Source organism: Cercospora kikuchii (assembly GCF_019650295.1).
Source record: "Cercospora kikuchii DNA, contig_00007, whole genome shotgun sequence".
In the NCBI taxonomy this organism is placed as follows: Eukaryota; Fungi; Ascomycota; class Dothideomycetes; order Mycosphaerellales; family Mycosphaerellaceae; genus Cercospora; species Cercospora kikuchii.
In genome coordinates this window covers 1-19,020 of record NW_025408588.1, presented here as the reverse complement: position 1 = coordinate 19,020, position 19,020 = coordinate 1, and the positions used below count along the sequence as shown (strand labels likewise).

Sequence of the window (19,020 nt, the reverse complement as noted above, 5' to 3'; positions counted from 1 at the left end):
GAGCGAACAACAAGCGACATATTGCAAATTAAAAGCCTTGTTGCACAATTTCCACAGTCACACGAGCCCATTGCGCAGCAGCCAGTCTCTTTCGACACTGCCGCCCTGCTTGAGGCCACGTCCCAATCGATGATAGGTTCTGGCAGCTGGTAGATGCGAAAGGCTTGGTCGGCCCAAATTTGCCTCACCGACCTGAAGATCTGCCCCTGAAATCTACGTATCTGCGAGGCCGTATGGAATTGTCAGGAGCGCATGCGTTTCATAGTCCACGACAGAGATTCCGATGCGCGTTCTCAGTACGATGGGTTGTCAGAGCAGTATTGAACGTGGACCTACTGTTGCAGCGACCATGATCATCCACGTCTGTACAACCTTAATCCACCACCTTTGGAGCCTCCACGTTCTCAGAGACCCGCCTTATGGAAGCTATCGAGAAACAAGTCATTCCTTGGCTCCCTCCCAACTACACACCAATAAACCGCTTCAGTGTTATATGCTACTCCGTGACTGCTCCATCTCCATACTAGACGCCCTGGGAGCTTTTTCCAGAGCGGAGTGAGGCTTGAGACAGTGTGACGACACTCAACGAGATTTTGCATCACTCGAGCTCCGCTAGTGATGGAATGACGACAAGAGTTCGGATCGTTGGAAGGCTTGCAAGATAGCCCTCTTATCCCTGCGAACACGTCTCGCTGTCAGCCGCTTAGAACAGCCTCGAGCATTCCTGTGCCCAGGTGCTCGGAACACCGCTCCCTTTGGTCGATGACATTGGCTCATGCCGGCATGTCGTTTTTGAGAGCATGGAGCCCGCAGTAGCTCTACTGTTGTCAGGAGCACTCTTACTTTGCACTTCATTATCGTGCTGCTGTCGGCTCATCCACCTGAGTACCACGCTATTCTGGGTCATCAGATTAGGAATACAAACTCTGCCGTGCGGTGAAAAAGTGTCACTTGAAGTGCAATGGCGGTTTCAAACCCTCAGGAAGCTATGTCTCCGGTCCAATGGACTACAGATTACGCGTGCCCTTGTGCATTTGCCTGCTTGGACTCCATCTGGCCACTTCTAATATAGCTTTGGCCTCGAGCGTGTGCTTCGAGACAACGCAGTCGCGTATCTACTTTTCTTGCCAGCTTTCGTTGATGTATTGGCATTTCACAACGCAGGCAGGCTTTCTAGTATTTCCATCAACAATCGCCTATGGCATGCTACGCTATTGTATGGACGCTGTTGCCTTGTTTCTTGTTGTCCCTTATCGCTCTGAATTTGGTCATCGCCTTTGCCGTTCGCTCAGTGGCACCCAAGACAATGTCCGAGAAGAGTCTATGCTTCGGCTGATATCGGTTTGTACGTTTCGTCCACTTGAAGTGGGTGAGCGTGAATGCTAGTAATGAGTCTACGTATACTGTAATCGCGTGCGAGGGATACGAGGTCCTTGCACTCGCCCACAGAGCCACCGCGTCTTGTATCGCAGCGTTATGCATGGCCACAGCTATGGAATGCGCTGTCTGTATGCGTTCAATATTATGCACAAACTCGCTCCCGATTCCGGCGAGCAGTAAAATGAGATTCATCCTCTCGTTGTTCTCCAAGTCTTTGGGCAGTCCAACGATGTCGTTCTGTAGACCGATGATGCGATTGACGCAGTCGCGAAAGTGGACGTGATGTTGCGAGGTCCAGAAAGCAGAAGTGTCGATATTGTTGAGACTGTAGTCCTGGGGACTTTCATCTGTCACATAGTACGGCACACGCTGGCCGAGGTCTTGAAACGCCTTGCGATCATCGTCGAGTAGACTTGTCTTCAGAATCGTGAAAAAGGGTGAGATTCCGATCGTTCGGACTCTGAGACCGAGATAGTCTGCGATGCTAGGAGTCGCGAGACTGTTGCGGAACTCAGACTCCAGACTCAATGCCTCCAATACGTCGATAATGTCGGAGAGAACTCTAGATAGAGCGTGGTCAGGCAAGTGTGATTGGCACTGTTCGGAAAGGCTTTGCGAGAGAGCGATAATCCGGTCGCGTGCAGCGTCTTGAGACTCGCTTGTGCACACACTGATCTTTGCCGCAGCATGGACCGGCGCTACCGTGTTATGGTTGTGCTCTTCCCGGTCTGGACTAGCGTCTCGCAGCATCGAGATCGAACATGCCAGTATCGCTCTCGTCCTTTCACTGTCCAGTCGCTCGATTTCGTCATCGATATTGCAGAGCACATGAAACCATGCTGTCATAGCCAGCAGAGCACCTCGATTGTTTCCGACAGCAGGAAAGGATTTTCGGACTGCCAAAACCTCTATCAGCGATCTCTTCCATGTCCATCTTGGATTCTTCAGAGACCCGGAAAGTCTGAAAGTTCGGTAGTGGCAATGAGCCAGTCGACAGACGTCGAGCGGAGCCCTCGCCACCGGCGTCTGGGTAGCGATGTGTGCCGCGGTTTGAGCAGGCAACAGCAATTTATATTCAGGCTCGGTCGCAAGGTGTCTAGAGTCTTGAGATTCCAGATCGCGCTTCACAGTTGCCACAGGCGCGAATCGATGCTCCGCTGGAAGCTCATCGGAGCAACATGTCGACAGATCAGAGTGCTGATACTCTTGTGTGCTTTGACATTGACCGTGGACGGAATCCGACACGTTGGAGTAAATAGACATATTTGGAGAATGGTTGATCGTTTGAAGTTTGCTGATCCGAGTTTCCGCTACTGAGGGATTTAGCTCGAGAAGGATGCGGACGGTGACCTAGGGCAAAGAGATGAAATGGGTCAAATGGTGCTGAATTGTCCGGTCAAGGTCGATCGCTGAACGTTTTCTCACATGACACACGGCGATGAAAAATGCTAAATCGGGCAGTCATATACCTGTGCAGGTAGGACTGTTGCCGGTTTGAGGGTCAGGGTACATGATTTCCTCGTTCCAACAGATAGATAGTCAGCTGAGTCTGGGGTTGACGGTGACACAATCGCACAGCTCCCTCATTTTGGACAGTGAATGGGAATGTAATTGTTCGCTTGACCCCAGAGCAGTCTCAAAAGGCCTGAATCCGAACTGTTCCGTTCCAAAGGATACCACAACAAGCTCGTGTCAGAAGTCTAGATCAGCCCGACTTCGATCGTGCGACGCGGAAGACAGCATTGTGATTGCAGATGTGTTAACAGTGCCTCGACAAGGTGCATGTCGGCATGTGCAATTTCTTGACGCAAAAACGAGCTCAGTTGTTCGCTCATGCAGGCGTCAAGACGCAGGAATCGTATTCACCCATGTGCTGCAACAAAAGTCGGTTTCTTATCACATTTATCGGATCCTTCACCATAATTTCGAGTTCCTGGCTTAGTTGAAGTTTCCACCTCAAATGCACTTAGCGCTTATGGAGAAGGTGTTGTTATCACACGAAACCTGGTATTCGGCTTACAGAGCCGAGACACAAAAACGTAAAAATAGCCTGAAACGACATGATCGTGCGTATATTGGGCGATGCAGCTTCTTGTGAACGCAGTTTGTGCTACTAGGGCAGAGTCTGGAAATATCGGGCGAGCATGACAAGACTGTGAAGTTGAACTAAGACAATGATTACTCACCTAAGCTATGCCAAGTCAATCTACCATACTGACCCATGCTCGAGGCATGGCGAACAGTGTTTCGGCATTCACCACCAACAAGAATGTGCCTTTGCTAATCGAACGTCACATTCAATCCTGAGGGGAGGCGGCTGATCAGACCTGGCGGCGCGATCAGGAATGGCCGGCAGACAGGGGTGCCTCTCGCAGTCTTCAGGTGCATGAGATCACTACGGCCAGGCCACGACCATGATCGGTTTGTCTCGTCTTAGGCCAACGCCTCAAAATCAGTGGGTGCTGGTCATGTGGACTTCACCTGTCTGATCTCATCTTCCATCTTTGCTGAACAGAAAGACACTCCAACAATAGTCAAGCTCCCGTCAAGGCCGCTTTTTGACTGCGAACAAGATGGGGAACGCGATCTCGACGATGAATCGTAAGTAGGAGTATCACGATCGCAAGTTTCGTTGTTGAGCTGACACAGTTGTGCATCAGACATCGCATTGACAGACCCAGGATATGCACGACTGTTTCCTGCTGTCCTACAGACGTCGAACAAGTACCTGGTCCAAGGTGGTCCTCTGGCGCTCTTCAACTCATACTTTGTGATCTCCTTTCAAGGTCTTTTCCAACAGCTTCTATTCTGGGGACTCTTCTCGGGTCTTGTAGGATTCTCGACCACACGCATGATGGATCTTCATTACTTATGCATCACGTTCGCGGTGACATTCCTGTTGCTTTCAATATATTTCCTTTCGGACATCGATCTGAACTCGAGCAAATTGATCTTCTTCACACAACATGTCGCCATTGAGTTCCTGATTGGGATCAGAGTTCTCGCACCGCCTAACATTATTCGCAAATGGACTGGTCTGATCTTCTTCTTGGTCTGGCTGGCGGTGGTGGGCTCGACGGCTGTGATTGTTAGCAACCATGCTGTTTATTATGCAATTGTAATGGCCAGCCTGTCCGACGGCCTGATGGCCATCACCGGAGTCGTGCTGCTTCTACGAAAGCTCAGAGTACGGGGCCGCACGAGCGTTCAGCATAGTCGCCGGGTGACTGCAGAAGCGATCTCTGGCCTCGGACTTCTGTGTCACGGTATGTATTGATCCCATCGCTGCAGGAGCCTCCCACTGACTCCGTTCTAGGGATTTCAGCTTTGCCAAACACAGTCATTGTCGTGTTAATCTTGGACCATCAAGACCCGGCATCTTATTTTGGCATGGTATGGACAGGAATATCTCTGACGGGTCTGCTAGCCGCGGGCTTACAGTTACCCGTTGCTGGGTTGTTCTTCAGCGATATCAGGTGTTGCTGCAGTCGGTCGCGGAAGGTCTCGCCCGGACAAATAGACTGGGAAGAGTCGATGGAACGGGAACCCAAGGTAGAAGCGGAAGAGAGTCAAGCCTTTGACAGAAACCGAGTTCTTCGTTCCAGCAACTCCAAATTAGAGCCGATGAGCGGTACCTATGGTCCCTAGACTTGGTAGCAACCAGCACACGATAAATTCCGAGAAAGAGCTATGATAATGGTCATCTTGGTTGCAGAGAGGCGGTACCGCCATGGGATGATTTCTCGTCAGGTTCGAGCAGCTTCATTGTGCTGGAGTCGCGCAAAGATGGGCCTCTCTTCCTCTCCATCGGCTCCTGAAGAGACGTCGTAGATACCACGACCAAAAGTCGCAGACTTCGCAACTAGTGCCCTGCTTTTGCATGGAGAGCTTTGAGATCCGGCCGTGAAACTGAGATCGACTCGCACTCGGCGGTCTGGTGATCCCGTAGATTCGACGAGATGATTGTGTGCTGACAGCTCATTGCAGGCAATAGGAGCTGACTGTAGTGTGCAAAATTCAGTTACGACTACATGCAAATGTGAAGCGAAGATAGCCGAGCAAAATCGATGACCTTCACCAGTACATGCCACAATTGTGATTGAAGAACCTTCTGATGCTAGAAGCAAGAAGGCCGACTTAGCATCGCATCAGGTCTGGTGGGATATGTAGATGCCATCGGTGACGTTCCGTTGTCTAGTTCTTGCCCTTGCATGGGTTCTTCTGATCTTTCTTGCACTTTTCGTCGCTCCCACAGTCCCAGACGCAATAAATTTCCTGCTGTAGTCCTGTCTTGCCCTGGTAAGGTAGTCAGATATGCGGGACACGGTTCTCTCACTCCTTTGCTTACATTGGTGCACCAGGTGAGCAAAGGATACGGATCTTGCGACACGACACAATCGCAATACTCCTTGCTAGGCTTGGGCTACCACGTTGTCAGTGTGGACCACGGCATTTGGCTTCCATCTCTCATACGATAGTGTAGCATGCGCCATCCGAGCACAATTCATCGTGGGGGTAATCGTCGTAGCAGGTGTTCCCGTTCTTGGATCCAGCACAATCAGCATCAGTGGAGCACTACCTCAAATTGATTGATTAGTTGGTTGCATTCTACGAGCAAACGCCGATTGGTTGGGTCGGCACATTACAGTGTTATCCCTCTTGATCCAATCTGCACTTCGTCGGATGAGCGACCTTCCAAGATTCTGGCCTGCTCCCCTCTTGACGAAGCCTTGACCAGCCAAAGCAGTTCCCAGGAGGGAGGTCGAGAACAGAACGAATGAGAGTTGCATGATGGCAGAAACGTAACCAATGAGTGACTGTGGGTGAGTAGATGAGAGAAGGTGAGCTGAAGATTAGTGATCAAGGAGAAGATGTGTTGGTCGTACTTATAGTTGACGATTTCCCGGTCGTAGGGCATGTTGCCAATCATACTAGCACCCTGTCTGATTGTAAGGGTTTGCGGAAGTGAGAACTATCCAGCAGTGGAATAGGAGATAGGCTGTCGAGAAGCCAAGTTCCGACACGGCCTGCGGCACATGTGGTCCCTCTGCCCTACACAAATCCTACTGTAGATCTGTGGTCTAAGATGTATGGAAATGGATCCGAGCAAGGATATTGCATGGCATGCCATTGAGTAGCTGCCCGCACTACCCGCGAAACCTCGTGCTTTTGCAGAGACAAGGTTCCTCGCTTGTCCACTCTTGTTCGTCAGACATGCGGCCATCTACTGTCTCGCTGAAAGTCAGATCATGTATGCTACTGCTTACTAGAGCGCTGAAGATAGACCCTGCTGCGTGCATTGATAATACCGGGCGCTTCGGTCACCGCCCAGAGTGACAGGGACGGTCTCCATCAATTGCTATGCCTCCGAGGAACCCGGATGTACGGCGCCCGAACAATAGCCGCGTGCTAAAGTTAGGGCTTGAGGGCTACCACTGACGAATTTCTGCAGTGTATAAGAGCAAGGATAACACGATCAGGCATCCCATGTCGGTCTTCTGAGGTGAGATCTGCTTGCACGTTTTGTGGACTACTGTGACAACAATCTCTTTTTCATGAACTGAACGATGGGCCACGCGCTGCAGAAAAGTCGACGCAATACAGGGATAACTTGGCATCGCGTTGCGCGCAGCATGCTGCGAGGAGTGTAAGAAGATTGTTCTCCAGCTTATTCGGCGGCTGCAAGTAATCAAGACTACCTCGCAGTGTTCTTCAAGCCCCTTGAATAAGCAGTGCTGCAGAGAAAGATGATGCGATCGGTCTAGCTGTGGCGAATTACCGTAGACATAACCATCGCCTTCTGTACTTGTCACGATGAGTAGTGCTTCTTGGACAATGCTCGGCATCTGTATGTGGGCTGATGAGAGGCTAAGCCTTTCACGTAATGTGGCTTGGGAATACCCGAAGGTCATCGAAGATGTGCGTTGTAACAATAGCCCAGGGTCGGTGCATCTTTCAAAGCCCGGGACGGTACTTATAGTATATGCATGAGAGTTTGAACAAACGAAGCGACTGCAATCGATGCAGAGTTCCTCTAGACTGGTGGAAAAGCAACTCCCTACCACCAAAGTCCCATTAACTAGCCCGCTTGTGGTTCTGCGGCTGGCCTACCTCGACTGCGTCTTGACATGTCGAGATTCTTTCCCTGAACGGTTGCTAGGCAGCGTCACCACCCGCAACACAAGCCTCAACGAAGCAACAAGCACCCGGGCTGTTATCAGGCAAAGTAGGCTGTTCGCGATTAGCAAGTCAGAATAGCTGCGAACTCCCTCGCTGCCGAGGAGAGGAAGTCTATTACTCTCTCGAGGCCAGTGACTGTCGTCAGACTTACTGTTTGGCGACTCGATCTGGATAGTTAGATGGTCGCGGCTCTGATGAGAGAGTGCCAGATCGAGCTTGGAGGATCGAGTGTATGTCGAATGCGGCCTGTGTGGAAGCGAGATGTCGACCGCCATTGGTGCTTAGAAGTGAATCTTGTCTATCACGTGGGACGCTATTCGAGCTGATGGCCGGGGTTGGGGTGCGATGCCTCCGCTGCTTCGCTTCGCTGACTCACCTTGCATATGGTACCAACATTCTCTCCTTTCTATCGCCACCTCCACGCCAAGACACCTTCATTGCTGCTCGCAACACCTTTCGGTCTTCTCTTCAATCTTGGCAACGCACTCGCCGCACCACTCAATAGCCCAAACCATTGCTGCCCTGGCCTACCATATTTAGTCTTATTAGCAGTGCTACTTTCGCTCGAACTATCGAGTCGCCGCTGCGGCCTTTTAATTACTTGCCGATATAGGAGACACCGTGCCGAATACAGTTCAGCCTATTCGTCTAACGCTGCGTTTCCAGCCTACTGCCGAGCTGCGTCCATTAAAAGAAGGGGTACTCGAGCTGATCTAGCCGTTTCGAGACAGTTCGAGATAGCTACCTTTTACGATAGGTGAGCTTTTAGTCATTATACTTATGCTCAATAACGAGCCACGTCGTCTCCGAGCAATCTATAAAAAATTCTCGAGACGTTCCCGTACTACGCGGCAGAAGGTAGACGAGCGTGCTCCTACCTCGCTATAAACGAAGCAAATTATGAGGAAGAGTACTTTAAAGATCCTACCCAGTATGCCGGGAGATCGGACGCGTGTTCGAGCATTTGTTCTATACCCTAAGCCACCTAAAATTCAGCCAGGGTCTCCTGTCCGAGCATTTGATTTCGACCCCAAATATCGAACGGTGAGATGGCGCTCGAACACGCTGATCTCGAGACATGTGGGAGAGTCGCGCAGTCGCTACCCAGCATGCCGGGGTCTCGGATGCCCATTCGATCATTTGCGGCTCTGCTGCTCCCATACAAAAATTCCCCAGGGTCTCCCATCCGATCATTTGATTTCGACCCCAAATCTCGGATGGTGAGATGGCCCTACCCAGTATCCCGTGGTCTCGGATGCCCATTCGATCATTTGCGGCTCTGCTTCTCCCATACAAAAATTCCCCAGGGTCTCCCATCCGATCATTTGATTTTGACCCTAAATCTCGGATGGTGAGATGGCCCTCGAACACGCTGATTTCGGGACATGTAGAAGAGTCGCGCAATCGCTGAGGACCATTGAAAGAAAATCCGCAGCCGCTGGCGCCGTTCGCGAGATATCGTCGCCGGAAGAAAGCCATGGGACCGAGTAAAGTTCCGCCAAGGCCAGCGAACCGCGACCGCCGCAGGCGCCGCAGGGGCGGCAGATGCGTACGCAGCACACATCGCATATGCAGCAGCACGTCGAAGCGGTCGTCGCCATCGCGCGAACAGACCCCATAGATCCCCCGACACGTCGGCGGCGGTAGAGAGTGTGCGAGAAGTTGTCGAGAGGTCGCACATGCACGTCAAGAGTCGCGTCGTCGAGTTTCAGGGCCACGCGCCCGGGCGCCGAGGAGTGTAAGACACCGCACAGTCCAAAATTCCACCCGGCCACCATAGAGATAATCGATTCACGTAAAGTTTCAGGGAGGCAGGTCGGAGGATATAGATGCCCGTCCGCAAGTTTGGAGTGCAGTCCGCAGGGCGTTCGGGAGATATCGTCGTCGCCAGTCGCGGCATTTCCGCACGTCGAGCATCGCGTGTCCCGAAACATCCCACCCGCCAGAGGACGTGTACGTTCGCGCAAAGATCCGGGGAGGGAGGGCGGATAATATAGACGTCCATCCGCAAGTTTGGAGCCCATTAGCAGCGCCGGTAGAGAGATGTCGACGTCGCCAGGTCCGCCATTCCCGAGACCACCGACCGACCACGGATTACAAAAATTCATACCGTCCGCCAGAGGACGCCAAAATTCGAGCGGCGTTGCACAAAATTGCATTAGATAGCAAAGTCGCCCGTCCGGAAGTTTGACGCCCATCCGCAGCGCCGTTTCCAAGATGTCGACGTCGCGCGTTCCGCCCCCAGCCGTACGCAAAAGACCACGAATTGCAAAAATTATGCAACCCGCCACAGGATGCCACAATTCGAGCAATGTTGTGCAAAATTATATTCGATCGTAAGGTCGCCCGTCCCCAAGTTTGGAGTTGATTCGCATTGCCATTTGTGAGATATCGTCGTCGCCAGTAGCGCCCGTTGTCGTATGCAATACACCACGAATTGCAAAAATTATGCCACCCGCAAGGGGACGCGAAAATTCGAGCAGCGTCGCACAAAATTACATTCGATAGCAAGGTCGCCCGTCCGCGAGTTTAGGGTCCATTGCACAGGTAGTTCGGGACATGTCGATGTCGCCAGTCGTACCGTTTTCGCATACACACCGCGTGTTTACCATCCGCCAGGGGGTGTTCCATATAAAGTCGCGCAAAAGTTCCGGCAGGTAGATAAAAAGATATAGAAACCCGTCCGCAGATTTAGAGCGCATTCGCAGTACATTTCGAGAGGTATCGATGTCGTTAGTTGCGCCCATTGCCGTACGCACGAGACCACAGATTGCAAAAATTACGCCAGCCGGCAGAGGGCACCAAAATTCGCGCGACGTTGCACAAAATTACATGAGATAGGAATATCGCCCGTCCCCAAGTTCGAAGTCCATTCGCATTGCCGTTCGAGAGATATTATCGTTGCCAGTGGCGCCAGTTTAGCACGTAGAAGGCCGCGGGTTGCGAAAACAATACCACACGCATACGGATAGTAAAGATCGCGCGACGTTGCACGATATTCCATTTAAGATTAACGTCGCCCGTCCCCAATTTTCGGGTCCATTCGCAGCCCCGTTCGAGAGGCATCGACGTCGTCCGTGGCGCCCATAGCACAACGCAAGAGTCCGCGGATTACAAAAATTATGCCATCCGCCGCAGGGCGCCACAATTCCAGCGACGTTGCACAAAATTACGTTCGATAGTCAGGTCACCCGTCCGCGAGTTTAAAGGCCATTCGTCGTGTCAGTCGAGAGAAATCGTCGTCGCCAGTCCCATTAGGGTTAGGGTAGCCCCGACGAAGCATTCGACCACGAGTATATTGGCGTCCCGGAGGGCAAGGTAGAGTTGTATCGGACGCATCCACCAGTTCCAGAGCGTCCGCGTCCAGCGAGAAGCGTTCCGGACAAGGAGCGAGCGTAGTACGTGTCGGACACGCGAGGCCAATACGGCGGGGGGGAGAAAGGAAATTTGTGATGCGCATTTACAACGTCAAAAATCGACCGTGTTTCCACGACGCATCCGATTGTCCCCAAATATTGCATAGGTTTTGCGGATCGACCATGGCCCGCCCGTCCACGAGTTGGGAGTCCATTCGGAGGGCCGTTCGAGCGGTATCGACGTCGTCAGTAGTGCCCGTAGTAATACGCAAGAGACCACGGATTGCAAAAGTTTTAGCACCAGGCAGAGGCCACCGAAATTCGAGCGACGTCGCACAAAATTACATTGGACAGTACAGTCGCCCGTCCCCAGGTTTTGTGTCCATTCGCGTTGCCGTTGGAGATGTATCGACGTCGCCAGTTCCGCCCGCAGCCGTACGCGAGAGACCACGGATTGCAAAAATTATGCCACCCGCCAGAGGACGCGAAAATTCGAGTTACCGTCCACAAAATTACATTCGATGGCCAAGTTAGTTATCCCCAAGTGTGAGGTCCATTGGCAGTGTCGTTCGGGAGGTATCGTCGTTGCCAGTAGCGCCATTGTTATACGTAGGAGACCACGAATAGCAAAAATTATTCCGCCCGCCAGAGGACGCCAAAATTCGAGCAACGTTGCACAAAATTCCATCGAATAGTAAAGTCGCCCGTCCGTGAGTTTAAAGCCGGTTCGACGTGCCATTCGAGAGGAATCGTCGTCGCCAGGTCCATTAGGGTTAGGGTACCCCGACGAAGCATTCGATCACGAGCATATCGGTGTCCCGGAGGGCAAGGTATCACCGTATCGTATAGGGTTGCACAATCCCGAGCATTAGCGACCACGTCGAAGCGTTTTCCATAAGTAGCGAGCGTGTTGCGTATTCGTCGTAGCAGTTAATGCCGAGGACGGATCGCAAGAGTATTCATATAACGTATTGATTTGCCCCAAAATCGGCCATGTTTCCACCATGGGCCCGATTGCCCCCAAATTTCGCACACATTTTACAGACCGACCATCGATGCCGCGCGCCCAGTTTCGCGAATTGAAGAGCCCCGCGTCGAGCAGAGGAAATTGTTCCATCGTCCACATATACGATTAAAGTTGAGCCGCATACGAATCGGGAGACCGGGTCAGGGGAGAGTTTGACATCACGTCGCGGCGGGGGCGAACGTGTTGATTCCCATCCATGAATGGGAAGAAGCGCGATCGGATGGAGACATTCATCGAGGTGTTTGCCCATTTGCCCGAGTACGGCGTCGTGATATGTAAGCCATGCGGATTCGCGATTATTCCCCACGAGTTTGCAGGCCATTTACGGCGTGCGCATCGCCAATGGGATCGCGAGATGCAACAGCGCGTCCACGAGGTGTTCGCCGGTTTGTCCGACGTTGCCCAGGCACCAGAAGAAGTCACATATCCCGAAGCAGGCGCGCGCCCCATCGAATGGTTGCCCGTATACACCGATGGATTCCGGTGTCGAGGCGTCGATGCCGCGGGACAGCCATGTCCGTATATGTGTCGCGGAGCAAAGACCGCCCACATCGCAGCACATTGCCGCCAGGCGCATGCATGGTCGTCGAACCAGGCGCGAGGTCGGTCGCGGAACGGGCGAGGTGGCCCCCCCACGGACCGCATATGGGAGGAGGGCCAGCATTGCCAGCGATTTTTCAAGTTTCGAGGATGGCAGCGGTATTTCGTCGTGTCCCATGCCGTCGAGGCCCCCGCCAGCGATGCGATGCGCGCGTTGTTGGGCCAGATCCAAGAGCGGCGGGAAGAGTTGCGAAAGGAGAGCACCATCCCCGCCGAGAATGCGCGGAGCGTCGCCGACCCGTGGTTAGATTTTACCGGGTGGTCGGCCCATTTGGCAGGATTCACGTCCGAGGAGTTGTTGGCGACCATCCGGCCCGCCGAGGGCGAAGAGGGAGACGAGGATGAGCCCGTCCCCCCGGCCGAGGAGGACGGCGAGATGGTCGGGTTGGCGGAGGCATGCCACGCCACGCGACGGTTGATCCGACAGGCGTTCCGCGTGTGTCGTCCGGCCGTAGTCGGACGCGCCGCGTTGGAGCACATCAATCGCCGCGAGTGCGGCGCGGACGACAACGAGCGGCCGTTTTACGCCGAGCAGCAGGTGAAGACGATTCGCAAGTATAGCGGGCATTGGGTCCAGATATTGCGGTACATTTGGCGCACGCACGCCCGCGACCGGCGTCCCCCGTACGTGTTGTTGGAGGGCCAGCACCAGGCGTTGGCCCGCGTCCAGAGCGGCGCCGTGGCCGTCATCGAGTCCGAGGGCGACGCGCAGAAGGCCCGGGCGAAGCGGCAGTTGGTGCGCCGCAGTTTGCAGTTTTGGTTGTCCATGTTCGACCACCCGTTGAAGGACAGCGAGTTCCAGAGCGCCATCGTCAGCGGGTTGGCCGTGTTGGGGTTGAACAGCGAGAAGGGGGGGTGGGTGCCCGCCATCAATTACACCCCCATTTTGTCCGGAATCATCGCGCCGTTGCGGGCGATGGTCGTGTACCACGCCCACGGGCAGCGCGTCAGCGCCATTCGCGCGCGCACCGCGGGCGGGAGCAGCGTCGTGGCCGCGCAGATGGCCGCGCCGGCCGTGTTGGAGGGCGTGCAGCCGTACGCGCAGCGATGCATGACGTTGACGCAATACGGAGGCCGCCCCACGCCGTTGGACCGGATATTCCACCAGAAGACGTACGGGATGAAGATCCGGTACACCACCAAGGCGCCCGGGCAGGTGTTGTGGGAGGGAGCGCGCATCACGGTCGGCAAGGCGCGATTCACCATCGACATGGTCCGCGCCGTCGTGCACGGGTTGAACGAGAGCGTGCGGCGGCGTTTGGTGCACCAGTTGATGTGGTTCCCGGCGGACGGAGTCGTCCGCGCGCGCGATTGGAGGCCCGTCCAGATGCCGGACGTCGATGTGGCATCATTGTACGACGACGCGAGCGAGATGAGCCCCCGGTGGTGTTTTATCGACGACCACCGCAACACGTGGTCGGTCCCCGGGGAGCGGTGGATGTGGGAGCGATTGGCGGACGAGCACCCCGGGCAGTTGATCGAGAGCAGCGGCGGCGGGCGCGTCGTGTGGAAGCAGAGCGGCGTCGAGGCGTATTTCCGGCAGGTGCGGCAGTTCAAGGAGGAGTTGATGGCGTTGGTCCATTTTTCGGGCGGCGCGCCCGCGCGCGCGACCGAGTTGATCAGCATCCGGCACCGCAATGGGGAGCAGAGTCGCGGCCAGCGCGGAGTGTTCATCCAGGACGGGATGGTCGCGTTCGTCACCAATTATCACAAGGGATACAGCGCCAGCAAGCGGGTCAAGATCGTGCACCGGTACGTGCCCACGGAGGTGGGAGAGGTCGTCGTGTATTTTTTGTGGTTGATCGAGCCATTCGTCCAGCAGTTGCGCGAAGCGGTGCGGGACCAGTTCGAGCGTGGTGCGCATGTGTGGGAGCCCAAGCCCGAGGAGCAGTGGGCGGACGGCGAAGTCGACGACGAGGGCGAGGATAGAGTCGAGGAGGTGGTCCGCGGGGGCCCGGCCGAACAGAGCGACGACGAGGACGACGAGGACGACGAGGACGACGAGGACGACGAGTGGTTGGCGGATGTGCCCCCGTCCCAGGACGAGCGGGCGCCGTTGAACACCGACGGGTTTTGGGACACCGACCGCGTCCGGAGGGTTATATATCGCGAGACCGAGAGCCGCATCGGCGTGCGGATCGGCGTCGCGGTGTGGAGGAACGCATATCCCGCCATCCAGCGCGAGTTGTGTCGCAATAGTAGCGTCCGGGACACGTTGGACCGGATTTACGACGGCGGTCGGCAGCGGTCGGCCATTGGCGCCGCGATCGAGCAGATGCGGAACGTGCAGGCGACCCAGTCCGGGCACAGCCCCGAGATGGAGGAGATGATATATGGGTTGTTGATGACCGAGTCGCCGTTCATCACCATGTCCGAGCGGGAGCAGTTCCGGCAGGTGAGCGTCAATTGGCACCGCATTTTACAGTTCCCGTCCGCGGAAGCGCAGCATCAGGGGGTCGCAGATGTCGGCGCGCGGATCCAGCAGGAGCAGGAGCAGGTCGACGCCGCACGCACGCGGCGGATCCGGAGCGTCGACGTCGCGGGCGAGTTGGCGAGGATGTACGGGCCCGACGCGGCGTTCCGTGGAGTGCAGCGGCCAGCGTTGGACGCCATCGTCGCGGGGACGCCGTACGTCGTCGCCGTCATGCGCACCGGCGGCGGGAAGAGCATGTTGTTCATGTTGCCCGCCGCCGGTTCCCCGCAAGGGTTGACCGTCGTCGTGGTGCCCGTCGTGTCGTTGCGCCAGGATTTGCAGGAGCGGTGCAGCGCCGCCGGAATCCGATGTAGCGAGTGGAACGGCGAGCGGCCCCCGTATGATAGTCAGATCGTGTTCGTGACGCCCGAGTCGGCCGTGTCGGTCGCGTTCGGCCAGTTTTTGGCGATGAAGCGTGCGAACGGGCAATTGGAACGCATCGTCATCGACGAGTGCCACACCATTTTGGAGAGCACGGCGGATTGGAGGCCGAAGGTGTTGGAGTTGCGAGAGATGACCGGGTACGGGGTGCAGGTGTTGTTTTTGACCGCCACATTGCCGCCCAGCGAGGAAAGCATGTTTTTGCACGCGATCGGGGTCGAGGAGCAGGATGTGCGGATGATTCGCGACGTCACGGGTCGACCCAACATTGCGTATTCCGTCGTCCAGTATGCCCGCGAGGAGGAGGATGGGGCGGTGCGGGAGTTGGTCGAGCGGAAGAAGGAGCAGTACCCCGAGGGCCAGATCGTCGTGTATTGCAGGCGCGTCGAACAGGCGAAGCGTTTGGCCGGCGTGTTGGGGTGCAGCGTGTATCACCGCGGAGTAGGCGACGCCGCGGCGAAGAAGACGATTTTGCGACGATTGACCGGGGAGACGGAGCGCGTGTTCACCGCCACAAACGCATTAGGGTTGGGCGTCGACGCCCCCCGCATCCGCGTCGTGATTCACGTCGGCGTTCGCGAGCAGATCAAGCAGTACGCCCAGGAGAGCGGGCGTGCCGGGCGAGACGGGCGCCCCAGCGAGGCCATCATGTTGCAGGGCACGTCCGTCGACGAGCGGACCGGGCAGGAGAAGGAGGAGCAGGGGTGGCGCACCGACGCGGCCATGAAGGCGTTCATCCGCGGGGAGCAGTGTCGCCGGGTCCCGTTGGACCGACACATGGATGGTCGAGTGGATCGCAGTGCGTGCCAGGTCGACGAGGAACGATGCGACGTGTGTCGCGGGTTGCCGCGGGGTCGAAAGCGGCGCAGGATCGCCGTCCCCCGGCCGGAAGGGGAACGCGAGCATGTCGGAGACGTCGCCGTCGAGCAGCGCGAGACCGATCGTGAGCAAGAGGAGGAGCAGGGGCGGATCCGCAGGCGACGAGAAGTCGAGCGCGAAGCGCAGGCCCGCGCGTTCGCGTTCGTCGAGCAGCGCCAACGACATCGTCGGCAGATGGAGCACGTCAGCGTCGAGTCCATCGCGTCGACGTTGCAGCAGTGGACGGGGCGGTGCAGCATATGTTTTGTGCGTGGGGAAGCCGATGGGGGGCATTCGTGGCAGCAGTGCCCATGGGACATGCGAGATGCCGTCCAGCGGGCGTACGACATCGTCAGCACGATTCGTTTCGATGCACACACCGGTTGTTTTGGATGTCACGTCCCCCAAGCCGTGTGCCACCAATGGCAGGACATCAGCCATGGTGGACCACGGCGGTTTCGACGCGTCCGCCAGCGGAGTTGTCAATTTCCGGGTGTAGTTCGACCCGCCGTCGCGGCGATGTTGGTTGTAGGAGGCGAACGGATGTTGTCGTGGATGGAAGAAGAGGCGCAGAAGGTGGGCATCGTCGCGGACGGGGAGTCCGATAATTGGAAAGTATGTGAGCGGTGGATGGCCCGGAAGATAGTGTCCCAGGGCATCGAAATGTCGGGGTTGTTTCGATTGTTTTGGGAGTTTGGACAAGTGTACGGCACCGAGGGGGTCGGGGTGGGATCGGGTTTGCGTGTGTATTGTAGTATTGGTGAGGAGTGATGTTCCGTTCCAGCCGTGCGAAAGGGCGTTGCGAGGCCGTGAGAGTCGTTCGTCGGCAGTGGAGAGGCATTGTCCCGCCGTTAATCCACCGTGGTAGCATCCCACGATGTCGGGTCGCCGGCAGAGAAGAGGTCCATTTTGTTCGCATGTCCGTCCGATTTCGAGGGTGACCAGATCAGAATGGCCAAGTGAGGTGCGGTGGATGATTACGTCAGCGCGAAAGTGGTGGGCGTAGAGCATAGCGATGCGGCGGATTCCAAAATTCGTCGTCGTCGCCACAGTGCCCCAAAATTCGGGCAAAAATTCGGAGAGCACGAGGGCGGTCCATTTTCGATGTCGTGTAGGTTTGGAGGGCAGAGGAGATGGCGTGGGTGTGATATCGTCGTTGCCGTCCGGGCAGTTTTGGTGGTTTTCGACATTCCGATCGAAAAGCGGGCCCGTAAATTGCACCACGACGGCAATGATCGTCCCCATTCGCGACGAGGGGGGGAAAGTAGCGTGGAATGGTTCCGGTTATCGTTCGGGCGCGGAATGTGTGTTTCGTCGTCGTCGCCAATGTTCGAATAGCAGAGTGGCCACAACACGATGTTTTTTGACGTCCGTTTCGCAAGATTTTATCGGTACGATTCGGACACGAGCCCGATTCCGCGGATTCCATGTCGCAGGATTATTGCCGTGCGTCGTAGCATCGCATCGCCGCGACATCAGGCGTTCCCGTCGCATGTCGTCGGCGGCAGATGGTCGTCGATCCGTTAGGGTTAGGGTTGGCAGAAGTTGGTGTTCGTGTAGGAAGGGAGAGGGTTCGTCGTTGTAGAGTATATCGGTGATCCCACATGCGCGGTGCGACATAGCGAGGAGAGAAGGCGGTTATTGGGTCATTCGTAGTCATAAGATGCCCGTCCCCGCGTGCAGGATAGATCGTCGCGGCACGGTAGGGTTGGTGCAGCAGGTAGATATGCAGGAACGTATGTCGGAGGGCGAAGCCGGTCGCGATCGGACATGTTTCCATTTTCCGGCGATGGTACGACGATGGCGGAGTTTTCAGAGGGGCGGCCAGGAGCGTAGCAGCGCCGTAGACCAGTAGATTCCCCGTGGCCGTTGTCATCCGCCCGCCACGGTCGCACCACATCGGGCATGCGGGGCGAGGGGAATGCAGGGCGTCATCCGGATGTCGCACATGGCCGATATGGATTCCCATAGAGACATAGGCGATGCAGTGTCACGTCGGGGGCATGGAGTGGTGTTCGGAGAGGGAGGGTTCCCGTAGATATATAGATAGGTTCGATGTCGGTCCGTGTCGTTCGCGTCGTCGAGGCCGGTATGCGAGGCGGGGGGATGGATTTGGGAGCAGATGGCAGGGTGGTTGTAGCGGCGAGTTCGGCAGAGGCGAAGGGTTCGAGATTAGGGTTAGGTGGAGAGCAGGGTTATAGGATTCGTAATTGGTCGGGGTTCGGTTCGAGGCCGGGACAGTATAGATAGGAGTTGGGATGGATTTTATAGCGGGTGGAGGTACAGGGTTCGGGTGTGTTGGTGGAGGTACAGGGTTCGGGTGTGTTGGTGGAGGTACAGGGTTAGGGTGTGTTGAAGTTGTGGTTCGGAGTTGGAGGTTAGGGGATTTCGGAGGGATAGTCGGGCGGTTTTGGATCGGAGAGAGGCGGATTTCGGAGATGGAAGGGAAGGCGGATTTCGGGTATAGCAGGGAAGGCGGATTTAGAGTATAGGAAGGAAAACAGATAGAGTAGAAAGGTAAGGGTGAGAGAGAGAGGAGGAAGGGGAGGGAAGGAGAGAGGGTGAGAGAGAGAGAGAGAGAGAGGAGGAAGGAGAGGGAAGGGGAGAGGGTGAGAGGGTGAGAGAGAGAGAGAGGAGGAAGGGGAGGGAAGGGGAATGGGTAGAGGGTTAGGGTTAGGGTTAGGGTTAGGGTTAGGGTTAGGGTTAGGGTTAGGGTTAGGGTTAGGGTTAGGGTTAGGGTTAGGGTTAGGGTTAGGGTTAGGGTT

General features: G+C 55.7%; 4 protein-coding genes across 4 annotated transcripts; 2 read left to right on the top strand and 2 right to left on the bottom strand.

Annotated features, from left to right (window-relative positions):
• Positions 1-1,206: 1,206 nt before the first annotated feature.
• Positions 1,207-2,226, bottom strand: CKM354_001010700 (uncharacterized protein; the record flags this gene model as incomplete). The annotated part of the gene is made up of 1 exon (XM_044805557.1): positions 1,207-2,226. One exon carries the CDS (start codon positions 2,224-2,226, stop codon positions 1,207-1,209), a length of 1,020 nt encoding a protein of 339 aa, XP_044661492.1.
• A 1,727-nt stretch (positions 2,227-3,953) lies between these two features.
• Positions 3,954-5,028, top strand: CKM354_001010600 (uncharacterized protein; the record flags this gene model as incomplete). Its single annotated transcript, XM_044805556.1, has 3 exons — positions 3,954-3,981; positions 4,041-4,646; positions 4,697-5,028. The coding sequence occupies 3 exons, from the start codon at positions 3,954-3,956 to the stop codon at positions 5,026-5,028; spliced, it is 966 nt and encodes a 321-aa protein (XP_044661491.1).
• A 546-nt stretch (positions 5,029-5,574) lies between these two features.
• Positions 5,575-6,170, bottom strand: CKM354_001010500 (uncharacterized protein; the record flags this gene model as incomplete). The annotated part of the gene is made up of 4 exons (XM_044805555.1): positions 5,575-5,676; positions 5,729-5,803; positions 5,854-5,955; positions 6,027-6,170. The coding sequence occupies 4 exons, from the start codon at positions 6,168-6,170 to the stop codon at positions 5,575-5,577; spliced, it is 423 nt and encodes a 140-aa protein (XP_044661490.1).
• A 5,993-nt stretch (positions 6,171-12,163) lies between these two features.
• On the top strand, positions 12,164-17,026 carry CKM354_001010400 (uncharacterized protein; the record flags this gene model as incomplete). The annotated part of the gene is made up of 1 exon (XM_044805554.1): positions 12,164-17,026. The coding sequence occupies one exon, from the start codon at positions 12,164-12,166 to the stop codon at positions 17,024-17,026; it is 4,863 nt and encodes a 1,620-aa protein (XP_044661489.1).
• Between the last annotated feature and the right edge of the window lie 1,994 nt (positions 17,027-19,020).